The sequence below is a fragment of the Dendropsophus ebraccatus genome, chromosome 6, assembly GCF_027789765.1.
Source record: "Dendropsophus ebraccatus isolate aDenEbr1 chromosome 6, aDenEbr1.pat, whole genome shotgun sequence".
NCBI classification, from domain to species: Eukaryota; Metazoa; Chordata; class Amphibia; order Anura; family Hylidae; genus Dendropsophus; species Dendropsophus ebraccatus.
This window is the reverse complement of record NC_091459.1, coordinates 152,188,545-152,208,243: the sequence shown is the minus strand read 5'-3', so window position 1 is coordinate 152,208,243 and position 19,699 is coordinate 152,188,545. Positions and strand designations below refer to the sequence as shown.

The 19,699-nt window shown below is 47.4% G+C and overlaps 1 protein-coding gene across 2 annotated transcripts in view; it reads left to right on the top strand.

Annotated features, from left to right (window-relative positions):
• The window catches only part of IFT172 (intraflagellar transport 172), a 157,550-nt gene that overhangs the window by 18,713 nt on the left and 119,138 nt on the right, over positions 1–19,699 (top strand). For both annotated transcript variants that reach the window (XM_069973309.1, XM_069973308.1), the window contains exons 6-10: positions 14,659–14,746; positions 15,122–15,336; positions 15,410–15,533; positions 18,083–18,178; positions 18,857–19,018. In XM_069973309.1, coding sequence (XP_069829410.1) covers positions 14,659–14,746; positions 15,122–15,336; positions 15,410–15,533; positions 18,083–18,178; positions 18,857–19,018 — 685 coding nt within the window. The remainder of the gene's footprint in view (positions 1–14,658; positions 14,747–15,121; positions 15,337–15,409; positions 15,534–18,082; positions 18,179–18,856; positions 19,019–19,699) is intronic.

Sequence of the window (19,699 nt, the reverse complement as noted above, 5' to 3'; positions counted from 1 at the left end):
AGTGCTGGAGTGCATATACAGCACAGTAGTAGTAGAGTCAGTGCACCGCCATCTCCCATCCTGTACTGTATAAGACTGCTGGAGTGTATATACAGTACAGTAGTAGTACAGGCAGTGCACCGCCATCTACCATCCTGTATAAGACTGCTGGAGTGTATATACAGCACAGTAGTAGTACAGGCAGTGCACCGCCATCTCCCATCCTGTACTGTATAAGACTGCTGGAGTGTATATACAGCACAGTAGTAGTACAGGCAGTGCACCGCCATCTCCCATCCTGTATAAGACTACTGGAGTGTATATACAGCACAGTAGTAGTACAGGCAGTGCACCGCCATCTACCATCCTGTATAAGACTGCTGGAGTGTATATACAGCACAGTAGTAGTACAGGCAGTGCACCGCCATCTCCCATCCTGTACTGTATAAGACTGCTGGAGTGTATATACAGCACAGTAGTAGTACAGGCAGTGCACCGCCATCTCCCATCCTGTATAAGACTGCTGGAGTGCATATACAGCACAGTAGTAGTACAGGCAGTGCACCACCATCTCCCATCCTGTATAAGACTGCTGGAGTGTATATACAGCACAGTAGTAGTACAGGCAGTGCACCGCCATCTCCATCCTGTATAAGACTGCTGGAGTGCATATACAGCACAGTAGTAGTACAGGCAGTGCACCACCATCTCCCATCCTGTATAAGACTGCTGGAGTGTATATACAGCACAGTAGTAGTACAGGCAGTGCACCACCATCTCCCATCCTGTATAATACTGCTGGAGTGTATATACAGCACAGTAGTAGTACAGGCAGTGCACCGCCATCTCCCATCCTGTATAATACTGCTGGAGTGCATATACAGCACAGTAGTAGTACAGGCAGTGCACCGCCATCTCCATCCTGTATAATACTGCTGGAGTGTATATACAGCACAGTAGTAGTACAGGCAGTGCACCACCATCTCCCATCCTGTATAATACTGCTGGAGTGTATATACAGCACAGTAGTAGTACAGGCAGTGCACCGCCATCTCCCATCCTGTATAAGACTGCTGGAGTGCATATACAGCACAGTAGTAGTACAGGCAGTGCACCACCATCTCCCATACATTACACTGCTTGGATATACAGTAAAGGATGGGTGAGGAGTTGGTGACTACTGGACTATAATTGCTGGTTCTGATGAACATTTCTTATGTGTAATGTCCTGTACAGTATATATAGTGCTGCTCTGTAATGTACAGTATATATAGTGCTGCTCTGTAATGTCCTGTACAGTATATATAGCGCTGCTCTGTAATGTCCTGTACAGTATATATAGCGCTGCTCTGTAATGTACAGTATATAGAAATGTACAGTATATAGTGCTGCTCTGTAATGTACAGTATATATAGTGCTGCTCTGTAATGTACAGTATATATAGTGCTGCTCTGTAATGTCCTGTACAGTATATATAGTGCTGCTCTGTAATGTACAGTATATATAGTGCTGCTCTGTAATGTCCTGTACAGTATATATAGTGCTGCTGTGTAATGTCCTGTACAGTATATATAGTGCTGCTCTGTAATGTAATGTACAGTATATATAGTGCTGCTCTGTCCTGTACAGTATATATAGTGCTGCTCTGTAATGTAATGTACAGTATATATAGTGCTGCTCTGTCCTGTACAGTATATATAGTGCTGCTCTGTAATGTACAGTATATATAGTGCTGCTCTGTAATGTCCTGTACAGTATATATAGTGCTGCTCTGTAATGTCCTGTACAGTATATATAGTGCTGCTCTGTAATGTACAGTATATATAGTGCTGCTCTGTAATGTCCTGTACAGTATATATAGTGCTACTCTGTAATGTACAGTATATATAGTGCTGCTCTGTAATGTCCTGTACAGTATATATAGTGCTGCTCTGTAATGTACAGTATATATAGTGCTGCTCTGTAATGTCCTGTACAGTATATATAGTGCTGCTCTGTAATGTAATGTACAGTATATAAAGTGCTGCTCTGTAATGTCCTGTACAGTATATAGTGCTGCTCTGTAATGTCCTGTACAGTATATATAGTGCTGCTGTGTAATGTCCTGTACAGTATATATAGTGCTGCTCTGTAATGTCCTGTACAGTATATAGTGCTGCTCTGTAATGTACAGTATATATAGTGCTGCTCTGTAATGTCCTGTACAGTATATATAGTGCTGCTCTGTCCTGTACAGTATATATAGTGCTGTTCTGTAATGTCCTGTACAGTATATATAGTGCTGCTCTGTCCTGTACAGTATATATAGTGCTGCTCTGTAATGTCCTGTACAGTATATATAGTGCTGCTCTGTCCTGTACAGTATATATAGTGCTGCTCTGTAATGTACAGTATATATAGTGCTGCTCTGTAATGTCCTGTACAGTATATAGTGCTGCTCTGTCCTGTACAGTATATATAGTGCTGCTCTGTCCTGTACAGTATATATAGTGCTGCTCTGTCCTGTACAGTATATATAGTGCTGTTCTGTAATGTCCTGTACAGTATATATAGTGCTGCTCTGTCCTGTACAGTATATATAGTGCTGCTCTGTAATGTCCTGTACAGTATATAGTGCTGCTCTGTAATGTCCTGTACAGTATATATAGTGCTGCTCTGTAATGTACAGTATATATAGTGCTGCTCTGTAATGTCCTGTACAGTATATATAGAGCTGCTCTGTAATGTCCTGTACAGTATATATAGAGCTGCTCTGTAATGTCCTGTACAGTATATATAGTGCTGCTCTGTAATGTACAGTATATAGTGCTGCTCTGTAATGTCCTGTACAGTATATATAGTGCTGCTCTGTCCTGTACAGTATATATAGTGCTGCTCTGTAATGTCCTGTACAGTATATATAGTGCTGCTCTGTAATGTCCTGTACAGTATATATAGTGCTGCTCTGTAATGTACAGTATATATAGTGCTGCTCTGTAATGTCCTGTACAGTATATATAGTGCTGCTCTGTAATGTACAGTATATAGTGCTGCTCTGTAATGTCCTGTACAGTATATATAGTGCTGCTCTGTAATGTACAGTATATAGTGCTGCTCTGTAATGTCCTGTACAGTATATATAGTGCTGCTCTGTAATGTACAGTATATATAGTGCTGCTCTGTAATGTCCTGTACAGTATATAGTGCTGCTCTGTAATGTCCTGTACAGTATATAGTGCTGCTCTGTAATGTCCTGTACAGTATATATAGTGCTGCTCTGTCCTGTACAGTATATATAGTGCTGCTCTGTAATGTCCTGTACAGTATATATAGTGCTGCTCTGTAATGTCCTGTACAGTATATAGTGCTGCTCTGTAATGTCCTGTACAGTATATAGTGCTGCTCTGTAATGTCCTGTACAGTATATATAGTGCTGCTCTGTAATGTCCTGTACAGTATATATAGTGCTGCTCTGTAATGTCCTGTACAGTATATATAGTGCTGCTCTGTAATGTCCTGTACAGTATATAGTGCTGCTCTGTAATGTCCTGTACAGTATATATAGTGCTGCTCTGTAATGTCCTGTACAGTATATATAGTGCCGCTCTGTCCTGTACAGTATATATAGTGCTGCTGTGTAATGTCCTGTACAGTATATATATATATAGTGCTGCTCTGTAATGTACAGTATATATAGTGCTGCTCTGTAATGTCCTGTACAGTATATAGTGCTGCTCTGTAATGTCCTGTACAGTATATATAGTGCTGCTCTGTAATGTCCTGTACAGTATATAGTGCTGCTCTGTAATGTCCTGTACAGTATATATAGTGCTGCTCTGTCCTGTACAGTATATATAGTGCTGCTCTGTAATGTCCTGTGTATATATATATATGTATGTATACACTATATATACTGTACAGGACATTACAGAGCAGCACTATATATACTGTACAGGACATTACAGAGCAGCACTATATATACTGTACATTACAGAGCAGCACTATATATACTGTACAGGACATTACAGAGCAGCTCTATATATACTGTACATTACAGAGCAGCACTATATATACTGTACAGGACATTACAGAGCAGCACTATATATATATACTGTACAGGACATTACAGAGCAGCACTATATATACTGTACAGGACATTACAGAGCAGCACTATATATACTGTACAGGACATTACAGAGCAGCACTATATATACTGTACATTACACAGCAGCACTATATATACTGTACATTACAGAGCAGCACTATATACTGTACAGGACAGAGCAGCACTATATATACTGTACAGGACATTACAGAGCAGCACTATATATACTGTACAGGACATTACAGAGCAGCGCTATATACTGTACAGGACATTACAGAGCAGCACTATATATACTGTACATTACAGAGCAGCACTATATATACTGTACATTACAGAGCAGCACTATATACTGTACAGGACATTACACAGCAGCACTATATACTGTACAGGACATTACAGAGCAGCACTATATACTGTACAGGACAGAGCAGCACTATATATACTGTACATTACAGAGCAGCACTATATATACTGTACATTACAGAGCAGCACTATATATACTGTACAGGACAGAGCAGCACTATATATACTGTACAGGACAGAGCAGCACTATATATACTGTACAGGACATTACAGAGCAGCACTATATATACTGTACAGGACATTACAGAGCAGCACTATATACTGTACAGGACATTACAGAGCAGCACTATCTACTGTACATTACAGAGCAGCACTATATATACTGTACAGGACATTACAGAGCAGCACTATATACTGTACATTACAGAGCAGCACTATATATACTGTACAGGACAGAGCTGCACTATATATACTGTACAGGACAATACAGAGCAGCACTATATATACTGTACATTACAGAGCAGCACTATATACTGTACAGGACATTACAGAGCAGCACTATATACTGTACAGGACATTACAGAGCAGCACTATATATACTGTACAGGACATTACAGAGCAGCACTATATATACTGTACATTACAGAGCAGCACTATATATACTGTACAGGACATTACAGAGCAGCTCTATATATACTGTACATTACAGAGCAGCACTATATATACTGTACAGGACATTACAGAGCAGCACTATATATATATACTGTACAGGACATTACAGAGCAGCACTATATATACTGTACAGGACATTACAGAGCAGCACTATATATACTGTACAGGACATTACAGAGCAGCACTATATATACTGTACATTACACAGCAGCACTATATATACTGTACATTACAGAGCAGCACTATATACTGTACAGGACAGAGCAGCACTATATATACTGTACAGGACATTACAGAGCAGCACTATATATACTGTACAGGACATTACAGAGCAGCGCTATATACTGTACAGGACATTACAGAGCAGCACTATATATACTGTACATTACAGAGCAGCACTATATATACTGTACATTACAGAGCAGCACTATATACTGTACAGGACATTACACAGCAGCACTATATACTGTACAGGACATTACAGAGCAGCACTATATACTGTACAGGACAGAGCAGCACTATATATACTGTACATTACAGAGCAGCACTATATATACTGTACATTACAGAGCAGCACTATATATACTGTACAGGACAGAGCAGCACTATATATACTGTACATGACAGAGCAGCACTATATATACTGTACAGGACATTACAGAGCAGCACTATATATACTGTACAGGACATTACAGAGCAGCACTATATACTGTACAGGACATTACAGAGCAGCACTATATACTGTACATTACAGAGCAGCACTATATATACTGTACAGGACATTACAGAGCAGCACTATATACTGTACATTACAGAGCAGCACTATATATACTGTACAGGACAGAGCTGCACTATATATACTGTACAGGACAATACAGAGCAGCACTATATATACTGTACATTACAGAGCAGCACTATATACTGTACAGGACATTACAGAGCAGCACTATATACTCTACAGGACATTACAGAGCAGCACTATATATACTGTACAGGACATTACAGAGCAGCACTATATACTGTACAGGACATTACAGAGCAGCACTATATACTGTACAGGACATTACAGAGCAGCACTATATATACTGTACAGGACATTACAGAGCAGCACTATATACTGTACAGGACATTACAGAGCAGCACTATATACTGTACAGGACATTACAGAGCAGCACTATATATACTGTACAGGACATTACAGAGCAGCACTATATACTGTACAGGACATTACAGAGCAGCACTATATACTGTACAGGACATTACAGAGCAGCACTATATATACTGTACAGGACATTACAGAGCAGCACTATATATACTGTACAGGACATTACAGAGCAGCACTATATATACTGTACAGGACAGAGCTGCACTATATATACTGTACAGGACAATACAGAGCAGCACTATATATACTGTACATTACAGAGCAGCACTATATACTGTACAGGACATTACAGAGCAGCACTATATACTGTACAGGACATTACAGAGCAGCACTATATATACTGTACAGGACATTACAGAGCAGCACTATATACTGTACAGGACATTACAGAGCAGCACTATATACTGTACAGGACATTACAGAGCAGCACTATATATACTGTACAGGACATTACAGAGCAGCACTATATACTGTACAGGACATTACAGAGCAGCACTATATATACTGTACATTACAGAGCAGCACTATATATACTGTACAGGACATTACAGAGCAGCACTATATATACTGTACATTACAGAGCAGCACTATATATACTGTACAGGACATTACACAGCAGCACTATATATACTGTACAGGACATTACAGAGCAGCACTATATATACTGTACAGGACATTACAGAGCAGCACTATATACTGTACAGGACATTACAGAGCAGCACTATATACTGTACATTACAGAGCAGCACTATATATACTGTACAGGACATTACAGAGCAGCACTATATACTGTACAGGACAGAGCAGCACTATATATACTGTACAGGACATTACAGAGCAGCACTATATACTGTACATTACAGAGCAGCACTATATATACTGTACAGGACATTACAGAGCAGCACTATATATACTGTACATTACAGAGCAGCACTATATATACTGTACAGGACAATACAGAGCAGCACTATATACTGTACAGGACAGAGCAGCACTTTATATACTGTACATTACATTACAGAGCAGCACTATATACTGTACAGGACATTACACAGCAGCACTATATATACTGTACATTACAGAGCAGCACTATATATACTGTACAGGACATTACAGAGCAGCACTATATACTGTACATTACAGAGCAGCACTATATACTGTACATTACTATATACTGTACAGGACAGAGCAGCACTATATATACTGTACAGGACATTACAGAGCAGCACTATATATACTGTACAGGACATTACAGGGCAGCACTATATATACTGTACATTACAGAGCAGCACTATATATACTGTACATTACAGAGCAGCACTATATATACTGTACATTACAGAGCAGCACTATATACTGTACAGGACAGCAGCACTATATATACTGTACAGGACATTACAGAGCAGCACTATATACTGTACATTACAGAGCAGCACTATATATACTGTACAGGACATTACAGAGCAGCACTTTATATACTGTACATTACATTACAGAGCAGCACTATATATACTGTACAGGACATTACAGGGCAGCACTATATATACTGTACATTACAGAGCAGCACTATATATACTGTACAGGACATTACAGAGCAGCACTATATACTGTACATTACAGAGCAGCACTATATATACTGTACATTACAGAGCAGCACTATATACTGTACAGGACAGAGCGGCACTATATATACTGTACAGGACAATACAGAGCAGCACTATATATACTGTACAGGACATTACAGAGCAGCACTATATACTGTACAGGACATTACAGAGCGGCACTATATATACTGTACAGGACATTACAGAGCAGCACTATATACTGTACAGGACATTACAGAGCAGCACTATATATACTGTACATTACAGAGCAGCACTATATATACTGTACAGGACATTACAGAGCAGCACTATATATACTGTACATTACAGAGCAGCACTATATATACTGTACAGGACATTACAGAGCAGCACTATATACTGTACAGGACATTACAGAGCAGCACTATATACTGTACATTACAGAGCAGCACTATATATACTGTACAGGACATTACAGAGCAGCACTATATACTGTACATTACAGAGCAGCACTATATATACTGTACAGGACATTACAGAGCAGCACTATATATACTGTACAGGACAGAGCAGCACTATATATACTGTACAGGACATTACAGAGCAGCACTATATACTGTACATTACAGAGCAGCACTATATATACTGTACAGGACATTACAGAGCAGCACTATATATACTGTACAGGACAGAGCAGCACTTTATATACTGTACATTACATTACAGAGCAGCACTATATATACTGTACATTACAGAGCAGCACTATATATACTGTACAGGACATTACAGGGCAGCACTATATATACTGTACATTACAGAGCAGCACTATATACTGTACAGGACAGAGCAGCACTATATATACTGTACAGGACATTACAGAGCAGCACTATATACTGTACATTACAGAGCAGCACTATATATACTGTACAGGACATTACAGAGCAGCACTTTATATACTGTACATTACATTACAGAGCAGCACTATATATACTGTACAGGACATTACAGAGCAGCACTTTATATACTGTACATTACATTACAGAGCAGCACTATATATACTGTACAGGACATTACAGAGCAGCACTATATATACTGTACAGGACATTACAGAGCAGCACTATATATACTGTACAGGACATTACAGAGCAGCACTATATATACTGTACATTACAGAGCAGCACTATATATACTGTACAGGACATTACAGAGCAGCACTATATATACTGTACAGGACAGAGCAGCACTATATAGCACTCTGTAATGTCCTGTACAGTATATAGTGCTGCTCTGTAATGTACAGTATATATAGTGCTGCTCTGTAATGTCCTGTACAGTATATATAGTGCTGCTCTGTAATGTCCTGTACAGTATATAGTGCTGCTCTGTAATGTACAGTACATATAGTGCTGCTCTGTAATGTGCTGTACAGTATATAGAGCTGCTCTGTAATGTCCTGTACAGTATATAGCGCTGCTCTGTAATGTCCTGTACAGTATATATAGTGCCGCTCTGTAATGTCCTGTACAGTATATATAGTGCTGCTCTGTAATGTCCTGTACAGTATATATAGTGCTGCTCTGTAATGTACAGTATATATAGTGCTGCTCTGTAATGTCCTGTACAGTATATATAGTGCTGCTCTGTAATGTACAGTATATATAGTGCTGCTCTGTAATGTCCTGTACAGTATATATAGTGCTGCTCTGTAATGTACAGTATATATAGTGCTGCTCTGTAATGTACAGTATATATAGTGCTGCTCTGTAATGTCCTGTACAGTATATATAGTGCTGCTCTGTAATGTACAGTATATATAGCGCTGCTCTGTAATGTCCTGTACAGTATATATAGTGCTGCTCTGTCCTGTACAGTATATATAGCGCTGCTCTGTAATGTCCTGTACAGTATATATAGTGCCGCTCTGTAATGTCCTGTACAGTATATATAGTGCTGCTCTGTAATGTCCTGTACAGTATATATAGTGCTGCTCTGTAATGTACAGTATATATAGTGCTGCTCTGTAATGTCCTGTACAGTATATATAGTGCTGCTCTGTAATGTCCTGTACAGTATATATAGTGCTGCTCTGTAATGTCCTGTACAGTATATATAGTGCTGCTCTGTAATGTCCTGTACAGTATATATAGTGCTGCTCTGTAATGTACAGTATATATAGTGCTGCTCTGTAATGTCCTGTACAGTATATATAGTGCTGCTCTGTAATGTACAGTATATATAGTGCTGCTCTGTAATGTACAGTATATATAGTGCTGCTGTGTAATGTCCTGTACAGTATATAGTGCTGCTCTGTAATGTCCTGTACAGTATATATAGTGCTGCTCTGTCCTGTACAGTATATAGTGCTGCTCTGTATTGTCCTGTACAGTATATATAGTGCTGCTCTGTATTGTCCTGTACAGTATATAGTGCTGCTCTGTTCTGTACTGTAGTGATTATACGGAGCACTTATCAGTGTAATATATGGGGACTGTAGGGAATTATTGGCGGCTGCTGGAACCAATTCATCACATTTACATTATTTCCTATGGGAAGACGCCGCTCGCTTCTCACACTGCCTTCCAGAATTAAGTTCGAGAACCGAGGTACCACTGTATATATAATGGTATGCTGGGGTGTATATATATAATGGTATGCTGGGGTGTATATATATAATGGTATGCTGGGGTGTATATATATATATAATGGTATGCTGGGGTGTATATATATAATGGTATGCTGGGGTGTATATATATAATGGTATGCTGGGGTGTATATATATAATGGTATGCTGGGGTGTATATATATAATGGTATGCTGGGGTGTATATATATATATAATGGTATGCTGGGGTGTATATATATAATGGTATGCTGGGGTGTATATATATAATGGTATGCTGGGGTGTATATATATAATGGTGTGCTGGGGTGTATATATATAATGGTATGCTGGGGTGTATATATATAATGGTATGCTGGGGTGTATATATATAATGGTATGCTGGGATGTATAGCTAAAGGTATAACCAGTAGGAAGAGGGAGATTGTGATCCCGCTGTATAGAGCTCTGGTGAGGCCTGATGGATGAATAAGCTGCCATGGCCGCCCTGATGGATGAATAAGCCGCCATGGCCGCCCTGATGGATGAATAAGCTGCCATGGCCGCCCTGATGGATGAATAAGCCGCCATGGCCGGCCAGATGGATGAATAAGCCGCCATGGCCGCCCTGATGGATGAATAAGCCGCCATGGCCGCCCTGATGGATGAATAAGCTGCCATGGCCGCCCTGATGGATGAATAAGCCGCCATGGCCGGCCAGATGGATGAATAAGCCGCCATGGCCGCCCTGATGGATGAATAAGCCGCCATGGCCGCCCTGATGGATGAATAAGCCGCCCTGTCCGGGCCTGATGGATGAATAAGCCGCCATGGCCGCCCTGATGGATGACTAAGCCCCCAAGACCTCTCCACCTGGCCTGATGGATGAATAAGCCGCCATGGCCGTCCTGATGGATGAATAAGCCGCCCTGGCCGCCCTGATGGATGAATAAGCCGCCATGGTCGCCCTGATGGATGAATAAGCCGCCCTGTCCGGGCCTGATGGATGAATAATCCGCAATGGCCGTCCTGATGGATGAATAAGCCGACATGGCCGCCCTGATGGATGAATAAGCCGCCATGGCCGCCCTGATGGATGAATAAGCCGCCCTGTCCGGGCCTGATGGATGAATAAGCCGACATGGCCTCCCTGATGGATGAATAATCCGCAATGGCCGTCCTGATGGATGAATAAGCCGCCATGGCCTTCCTGATGGATGAATAATCCGCAATGGCCGTCCTGATGGATGAATAAGCCGCCATGGCCTTCCTGATGGATGAATAAGCCGCCATGGCCGCCCTGATGGATGAATAAGCCGCCATGGCCGTCCTGATGGATGAATAAGCCGCCCTGGCCGCCCTGATGGATGAATAAGCCGCCATGGCCGCCCTGATGGATGAATAAGCCGCCATGGTCGCCCTGATGGATGAATAAGCCGCCCTGTCCGGGCCTGATGGATGAATAATCCGCAATGGCCGTCCTGATGGATGAATAAGCCGACATGGCCGCCCTGATGGATGAATAAGCCGCCATGGCCGCCCTGATGGATGAATAAGCCGCCCTGTCCGGGCCTGATGGATGAATAATCCGCAATGGCCGTCCTGATGGATGAATAAGCCGCCATGGCCTTCCTGATGGATGAATAAGCCGCCATGGCCGGCCAGATGGATGAATAAGCCGCCATGGCCGCCCTGATGGATGAATAAGCCGCCATGGCCGCCCTGATGGATGAATAAGCCGCCCTGGCCGCCCTGATGGATGAATAAGCCGCCATGGCCGCCCTGATGGATGAATAAGCCGCCATGGCCGTCCTGATGGATGAATAAGCCGCCATGGCCGCCCTGATGGATGAATAAGCCGCCCTGTCCGGGCCTGATGGATGAATAAGCCGCAATGGCCGTCCTGATGGATGAATAAGCCGACATGGCCTCCCTGATGGATGAATAAGCCGCCATGGCCGCCCTGATGGATGAATAAGCCGCCATGGCCGCCCTGATGGATGAATAAGCCGCCATGGCCGCCCTGATGGATGAATAAGCCGCCATGGCCGCCCTGATGGGTGAATAAGCCGCCATGGCCGCCCTGATGGGTGAATAAGCCGCCATGGCCGCCCTGATGGATGAATAAGCCGCCATGGCCGCCCTGATGGATGAATAAGCCGCCATGGCCGCCCTGATGGATGAATAAGCCGCCATGGCCGCCCTGATGAATGAATAAGCCGCCATGGCCGGCCTGATGGATGAATAAGCCGCCCTGGCCGGCCTGAGGGGCAAGGAGCCAGACAGGGACAGTACAGAGCAGCAGGGCCCCTCAGGGCAGATGCGATGGTTACACCACCCCTGCCGCTCCCTCTTACATCTGGCGGCATTATAGTAATCTGGCCTTTAGTCTTCTGGACTTTGTGTAGACCACCGGGGGGGTGTGAGTGTGGAGAGCGGAGCTCTGTTATATAAAAGACACCAAAGAGCATGACAGACCGCCAAACAGCACAGCCTCATACCATAACACGTCCTGTAGGGTCTTAGAGCCCACAAGGGGTCCGGGAGAGGGGCGTCCTACTATCTGCTGTCACCGCCTGACACCAGTCCCGTACAATCCAGAGGGAACTGGAGACCAGTACAACCCAGTGCATTAAGCCTCATAGAAATGGCAGGGCTGGGAAGACCCGCCGTGCACCCCCCTGCCACCACCGCCACATGGTGCACAGGAGGGACAAAGCCGCCACTAATCTGGCATCCTAGATGTCCCGCTCCATGTCTGCCAACCACTTCCCCCATATAGCGGTGTAGTATCACTGAACTGGGAGCTGGTGCCCGCTCCATGTCTGCAGCAGCCATTCTATATTATTGAGGGGGGGTGCAGCCGTTCTATATTATGCGGGGGGGGTGCAGCCGTTCTATATTATGCGGGGTGGGGGCAGCCATTCTGTTTGGTGTAGTGCCAGTGACGCGGGTCCCCCTGTGCCAGTGCTCGAGGAGGGGATAGAGGGGGAGTATGCTCGGGGAGGGGATAGAGGGGGAGTATGCCCGGGGAGGGGATAGAGGGGGAGTATGCCCGGGGAGGGGATAGAGGGGGAGTATGCCCGGGGAGGGGATAGAGGGGGAGTATGCCCGGGGAGGGGATAGAGGGGGAGTATGCTCGGGGAGGGGATAGAGGGGGAGTATGCTCGGGGAGGGGATAGAGGGGGAGAATGCTCGGGGAGGGGATAGAGGGGGAGCATGCTCGGGGAGGGGATAGAGGGGGAGCATGCTCGGGGAGGGGATAGAGGGGGAGCATGCTCGGGGAGGGGATAGAGGGGGAGCATGCTCGGGGAGGGGATAGAGGGGGAGCATGCTCGGGGAGGGGATAGAGGGGAAGCATGCTCGGGGAGGGGATAGAGGGGGAGTATGCTCGGGGAGGGGATAGAGGGGGAGTATGCCCGGGGAGGGGATAGAGGGGGAGTATGCCCGGGGAGGGGATAGAGGGGGAGTATGCCCGGGGAGGGGATAGAGGGGGAGTATGCCCGGGGAGGGGATAGAGGGGGAGTATGCCCGGGGAGGGGATAGAGGGGGAGTATGCCCGGGGAGGGGATAGAGGGGGAGTATGCCCGGGGAGGGGATAGAGGGGGAGTATGCCCGGGGAGGGGATAGAGGGGGAGTATGCCCGGGGAGGGGATAGAGGGGGAGTATGCCCGGGGAGGGGATAGAGGGGGAGTATGCCCGGGGAGGGGATAGAGGGGGAGTATGCCCGGGGAGGGGATAGAGGGGGAGTATGCCCGGGGAGGGGATAGAGGGGGAGTATGCCCGGGGAGGGGATAGAGGGGGAGTATGCCCGGGGAGGGGATAGAGGGGGAGTATGCCCGGGGAGGGGATAGAGGGGAGTATGACCGGGGAGGGGATAGAGGGGGAGTATGCCCGGGGAGGGGATAGAGGGGGAGTATGCCCGGGGAGGGGATAGAGGGGGAGCATGCCCGGGGAGGGGATAGAGGGGGAGCATGCCCGGGGAGGGGATAGAGGGGGAGCAGGCCCGGGGAGGGGATAGAGGGGGAGCATGCCCGGGGAGGGGATAGAGGGGGAGCATGCCCGGGGAGGGGATAGAGGGGGAGCATGCTCGGGGAGGGGATAGAGGGGGAGCATGCCCGGGGAGGGGATAGAGGGGGAGTATGCCCGGGGAGGCATGAGGTGGAGCGCTAAGAGCCTCCTAGAAGATTCCGGCTGCATCCAGAAGGTGATGCCACCTGTGACCCCTGTAGTGTAGATCTCTGCTGACTCTGTAACGTTTTGTGTCGTTTCAGTGTTTCAGGTAAAGGAATCCTGTCCGGTCACGCTGATGGAACCATCGTCCGCTATTTCTTTGATGATGAAGGATCAGGAGAGTCACAGGTACAGCTGTATATAGGTCACATGATGGGATCTCCTCCTGTATATAGGTCACATGATGGGATCTCCTCCTGTATATAGGTCATGATGGGATCTCCTCCTGTATATAGGTCACATGATGGGATCTCCTGTATATAGGTCACATGATGGGATCTCCTCCTGTATATAGGTCACATGATGGGATCTCCTCCTGTATATAGGTCACATGATGGGATCTCCTGTATATAGGTCACATGATGGGATCTCCTCCTGTATATAGGTCACATGGTGGGATCTCCTCCTGTATATAGGTCACATGATGGGATCTCCTCCTGTATATAGGTCACATGGTCCTGTCTGGTTGATACTGCTGTATGTATGACGTTTGGTGTATTTCAGGGGAAGTTGGTCACCCACCCGTGCCCACCGTACGCCCTGGCCTGGGCCTCGGGCAGCATTGTAGCTGGCGGCTGTGATAAGAAGCTGGTGGCCTATGGGCGAGAGGGACAGCTCATCCAGACATTTGATTACAGCCGGGACCCCAGTGAGCGGGAGCTGAGTGTGGCGGTCACCAGTCCTAGTGGGCAGTCTGTGGTGGTGGGCAGCCATGACAGGTAGGCGGAGGGTACACAGGGTTCTGCTATGGGCCCAGCACCCCCACACACCTCATCATCCTTCACCTTACAGACTACGAGTGCTGAACTGGAGCCCCCGCAGGGGATTATGGGAAGAAGCCCGACCCAAAGACATTCCCAACCTGTACAGTATCACTGCCCTGGCCTGGAAGAGGGACGGATCCCGACTGTGCGCGGTGAGGGCGGCTCCCGGCTGCTGTGTGTGTATATAGGAGGGGCTGCTGTGTGTATACAGGAGGGGCTGCTGTGTGTATATAGGAGGGGCTGCTGTGTGTGTGTATATAGGAGGGGCTGCTGTGTGTGTATATAGGAGGGGCTGCTGTGTGTATATAGGAGGGGCTGCTGTGTGTATATAGGAGGGGCTGCTGTGTGTGTATAGGAGGGGCTGCTGTGTGTGTATAGGAGGGGCTGCTGTGTGTATATAGGAGGGGCTGCTGTGTGTGTGTATATAGGAGGGGCTGCTGTGTGTGTATATAGGAGGGGCTGCTGTGTGTATATAGGAGGGGCTGCTGTGTGTATATAGGAGGGGCTGCTGTGTGTATATAGGAGGGGCTGCTGTGTGTATACAGGAGGGGCTGCTGTGTGTATACAGGAGGGGCTGCTGTGTGTTTATATAGGAGGGGCTGCTGTGTGTATATAGGAGGGGCTGCTGTGTGTGTGTGTATAGGAGGGGCTGCTGTGTGTATATAGGAGGGGCTGCTGTGTGTGTGTGTATATAGGAGGGGCTGCTGTGTGTGTATATAGGAGGGGCTGCTGTGTGTGTATAGGAGGGGCTGCTGTGTGTGTGTATATAGGAGGGGCTGCTGTGTGTGTATATAGGAGGGGCTGCTGTGTGTGTGTATATAGGAAGGGCTGCTGTGTGTATATAGGAGGGGCTGCTGTGTGTGTGTGTATATAGGAGGAGCTGCTGTGTGTATATAGGAGGGGCTGCTGTGTGTGTATATAGGAGGGGCTGCTGTGTGTATATAGGAGGGGCTGCTGTGTGTGTATATAGGAGGGGCTGCTGTGTGTATATAGGAGGGGCTGCTGTGTGTGTATATAGGAGGGGCTGCTGTGTGTATATAGGAGGGGCTGCTGTGTGTATATAGGAGGGGCTGCTGTGTGTATATAGGAGGGGCTGCTGTGTGTGTATATAGGAGGGGCTGCTGTGTGTATATAGGAGGGGCTGCTGTGTGTGTGTATATAGGAGGGGCTGCTGTGTGTATATAGGAGGGGCTGCTGTGTGTATATAGGAGGGGCTGCTGTGTGTATATAGGAGGGGCTGCTGTGTGTATATAGGAGGGGCTGCTGTGTGTATATAGGAGGGGCTGCTGTGTGTGTATATAGGAGGGGCTGCTGTGTGTATATAGGAGGGGCTGCTGTGTGTATATAGGAGGGGCTGCTGTGTGTATATAGGAGGGGCTGCTGTGTGTGTATAGGAGGGGCTGCTGTGTGTGTATAGGAGGGGCTGCTGTGTGTGTATATAGGAGGGGCTGCTGTGTGTGTGTATATAGGAGGGGCTGCTGTGTGTATATAGGAGGGGCTGCTGTGTGTATATAGGAGGGGCTGCTGTGTGTGTATATAGGAGGGGCTGCTGTGTGTATACAGGAGGGGCTGCTGTGTGTGTATATAGGAGGGGCTGCTGTGTGTGTGTATATAGGAGGGGCTGCTGTGTGTGTGTGTATATAGGAGGGGCTGCTGTGTGTATATAGGAGGGGCTGCTGTGTGTGTATATAGGAGGGGCTGCTGTGTGTGTATATAGGAGGGGCTGCTGTGTGTGTATATAGGAGGGGCTGCTGTGTGTATATAGGAGGGGCTGCTGTGTGTGTATATAGGAGGGGCTGCTGTGTGTGTATATAGGAGGGGCTGCTGTGTGTGTGTATATAGGAGGGGCTGCTGTGTGTGTATATAGGAGGGGCTGCTGTGTGTGTATATAGGAGGGGCTGCTGTGTGTGTATATAGGAGGGGCTGCTGTGTGTATATAGGAGGGGCTGCTGTGTGTGTATATAGGAGGGGCTGCTGTGTGTGTATATAGGAGGGGCTGCTGTGTGTGTGTATATAGGAGGGGCTGCTGTGTGTATATAGGAGGGGCTGCTGTGTGTGTATATAGGAGGGGCTGCTGTGTATATATAGGAGGGGCTGCTGTGTGTGTATATAGGAGGGGCTGCTGTGTGTGTATATAGGAGGGGCTGCTGTGTGTATATAGGAGGAGCTGCTGTGTGTATACAGGAGGGGCTGCTGTGTATATATAGGAGGGGCTGCTGTGTGTATATAGGAGGGGCTGCTGTGTGTGTATATAGGAGGGGCTGCTGTGTGTGTGTATATAGGAGGGGCTGCTGTGTGTGTATATAGGAAGGGCTGCTGTGTGTGTGTATATAGGAAGGGCTGCTGTGTGTATATAGGAGGGGCTGCTGTGTGTGTATATAGGAGGGGCTGGTGTGTGTGTGTGTGTAGGAGTGGTCGGTGACTGATCCGGGTGTGTGTAGGAGTGGTCGGTGACTGATCCGGGTGTGTGTAGGAGTGGTCGGTGACTGATCCGGGTGTGTGTAGGAGTGGTCGGTGACTGATCCGGGTGTGTGTAGGAGTGGTCGGTGACTGATCCGGGTGTGTGTAGGAGTGGTCGGTGACTGATCCGGGTGTGTGTAGGAGTGGTCGGTGACTGATCCGGGTGTGTGTAGGAGTGGTCGGTGACTGATCCGGGTGTGTGTAGGAGTGGTCGGTGACTAATCCCGTGTGCTCTCCGCAGGGTACACTATGTGGAGGAGTGGAGCAGTTTGACTGCTGCCTGCGTCGTACAATCTACAAAAATAAGTTTGAAATGACCTACGTGGGACCAAGTCAGGTGAGGAGCCCGCGTGCTGAGGTGTTAGGGTGGTGCTGTGACCTGGGGGTGGGGTGATGGTGGTAGGGTGGTGCTGTGACCTGGGGGTGGGGTGATGGTGGTAGGGTGGTGCTGTGACCTTGGGGCAGGGTGATGGTGTTAGGGTGGTGCGGGGCGGGGTGATGGTGTTAGGGTGGAGCTGTGCTTGGTGCGGGGCCGGGTGATGGTGTTAGGGTGGTGCTGTGCTTGGTGCGGCCAGGGTGATGGTGTTAGGGTGGTGCTGTGACCTTGGGGCAGGGTGATGGTGTTAGGGTGGTGCTGGGCGGGGTGATGGTGTTAGGGTGTAGCTTTGCTTGGTGCGGGGCGATGGTGTTAGGGTGGAGCTGTGCTTGGTGCGTGGCGGGGTGATGGTGTTAGGGTGGAGCTGTGCTTGGTGCGGGGCGATGGTGTTAGGGTGGAGCTGTGCTTGGTGCGGGGCGGGGTGATGGTGTTAGGGTGGAGCTGTGCTTGGTGCCGGGCGGGGTGATGGTGTTAGGGTGGAGCTGTGCTTGGGGCGGGGTGATGTTGTTAGGGTGGAGCTGTGCTTGGTGCAGGGTGATGGTGTTAGGGTGGAGCTGTGCTTGGTGCAGGGTGATGGTGTTAGGGTGGAGCTGTGCTTGGGGCGGGGCGGTGCAGTCAGTCCATGTGCTTTGTCTCCAGGTGATAGTGAGGAACCTCTCCTCGGGGACCCGGGTGGTGCTGAAGTCTCATTACGGCTACGAGGTGGATGAGGTGAAGATTATGGGGAAGGATCGGTTCCTGGTCGCTCACACATCTGATACCTTACTACTGGGAGACCTGGTTACCAACCGGCTCAGTGAGGTATGACCCCATACAACCAGGTGCTGTGTACCCCCTCCATACTGCTGGCTCAGTGAGGTATGACCCCATACAACCAGGTGCTGTGTACCCCCTCCATACTGCTGGCTCAGTGAGGTATGACCCCATACTACCAGGTGCTGTGTACCCCCTCCATACTGCTGGCTCAGTGAGGTATGACCCCATACAACCAGGTGCTGTGTACCCCCTCCATACTGCTGGCTCAGTGGGGTATGACCCCATACAACCAGGTGCTGTGTACCCCCTCCATACTGCTGGCTCAGTGAGGTATGACCCCATACAACCAGGTGCTGTGTACCCCCTCCATACTGCTGGCTCAGTGAGGTATGACCCCATACTACCAGGTGCTGTGTACCCCCTCCATACTGCTGGCTCAGTGGGGTATGACCCCATACAACCAGGTGCTGTGTACCCCCTCCATACTGCTGGCTCAGTGAGGTATGACCCCATACTACCAGGTGCTGTGTACCCCCTCCATACTGCTGGCTCAGTGAGGTATGACCCCATACTACCAGGTGCTGTGTACCCCCTCCATACTGCTGGCTCAGTGAGGTATGACCCCATACTACCAGGTGCTGTGTACCCCCTCCATACTGCTGGCTCAGTGAGGTATGACCCCATACTACCAGGTGCTGTGTACCCCCTCCATACTGCTGGCTCAGT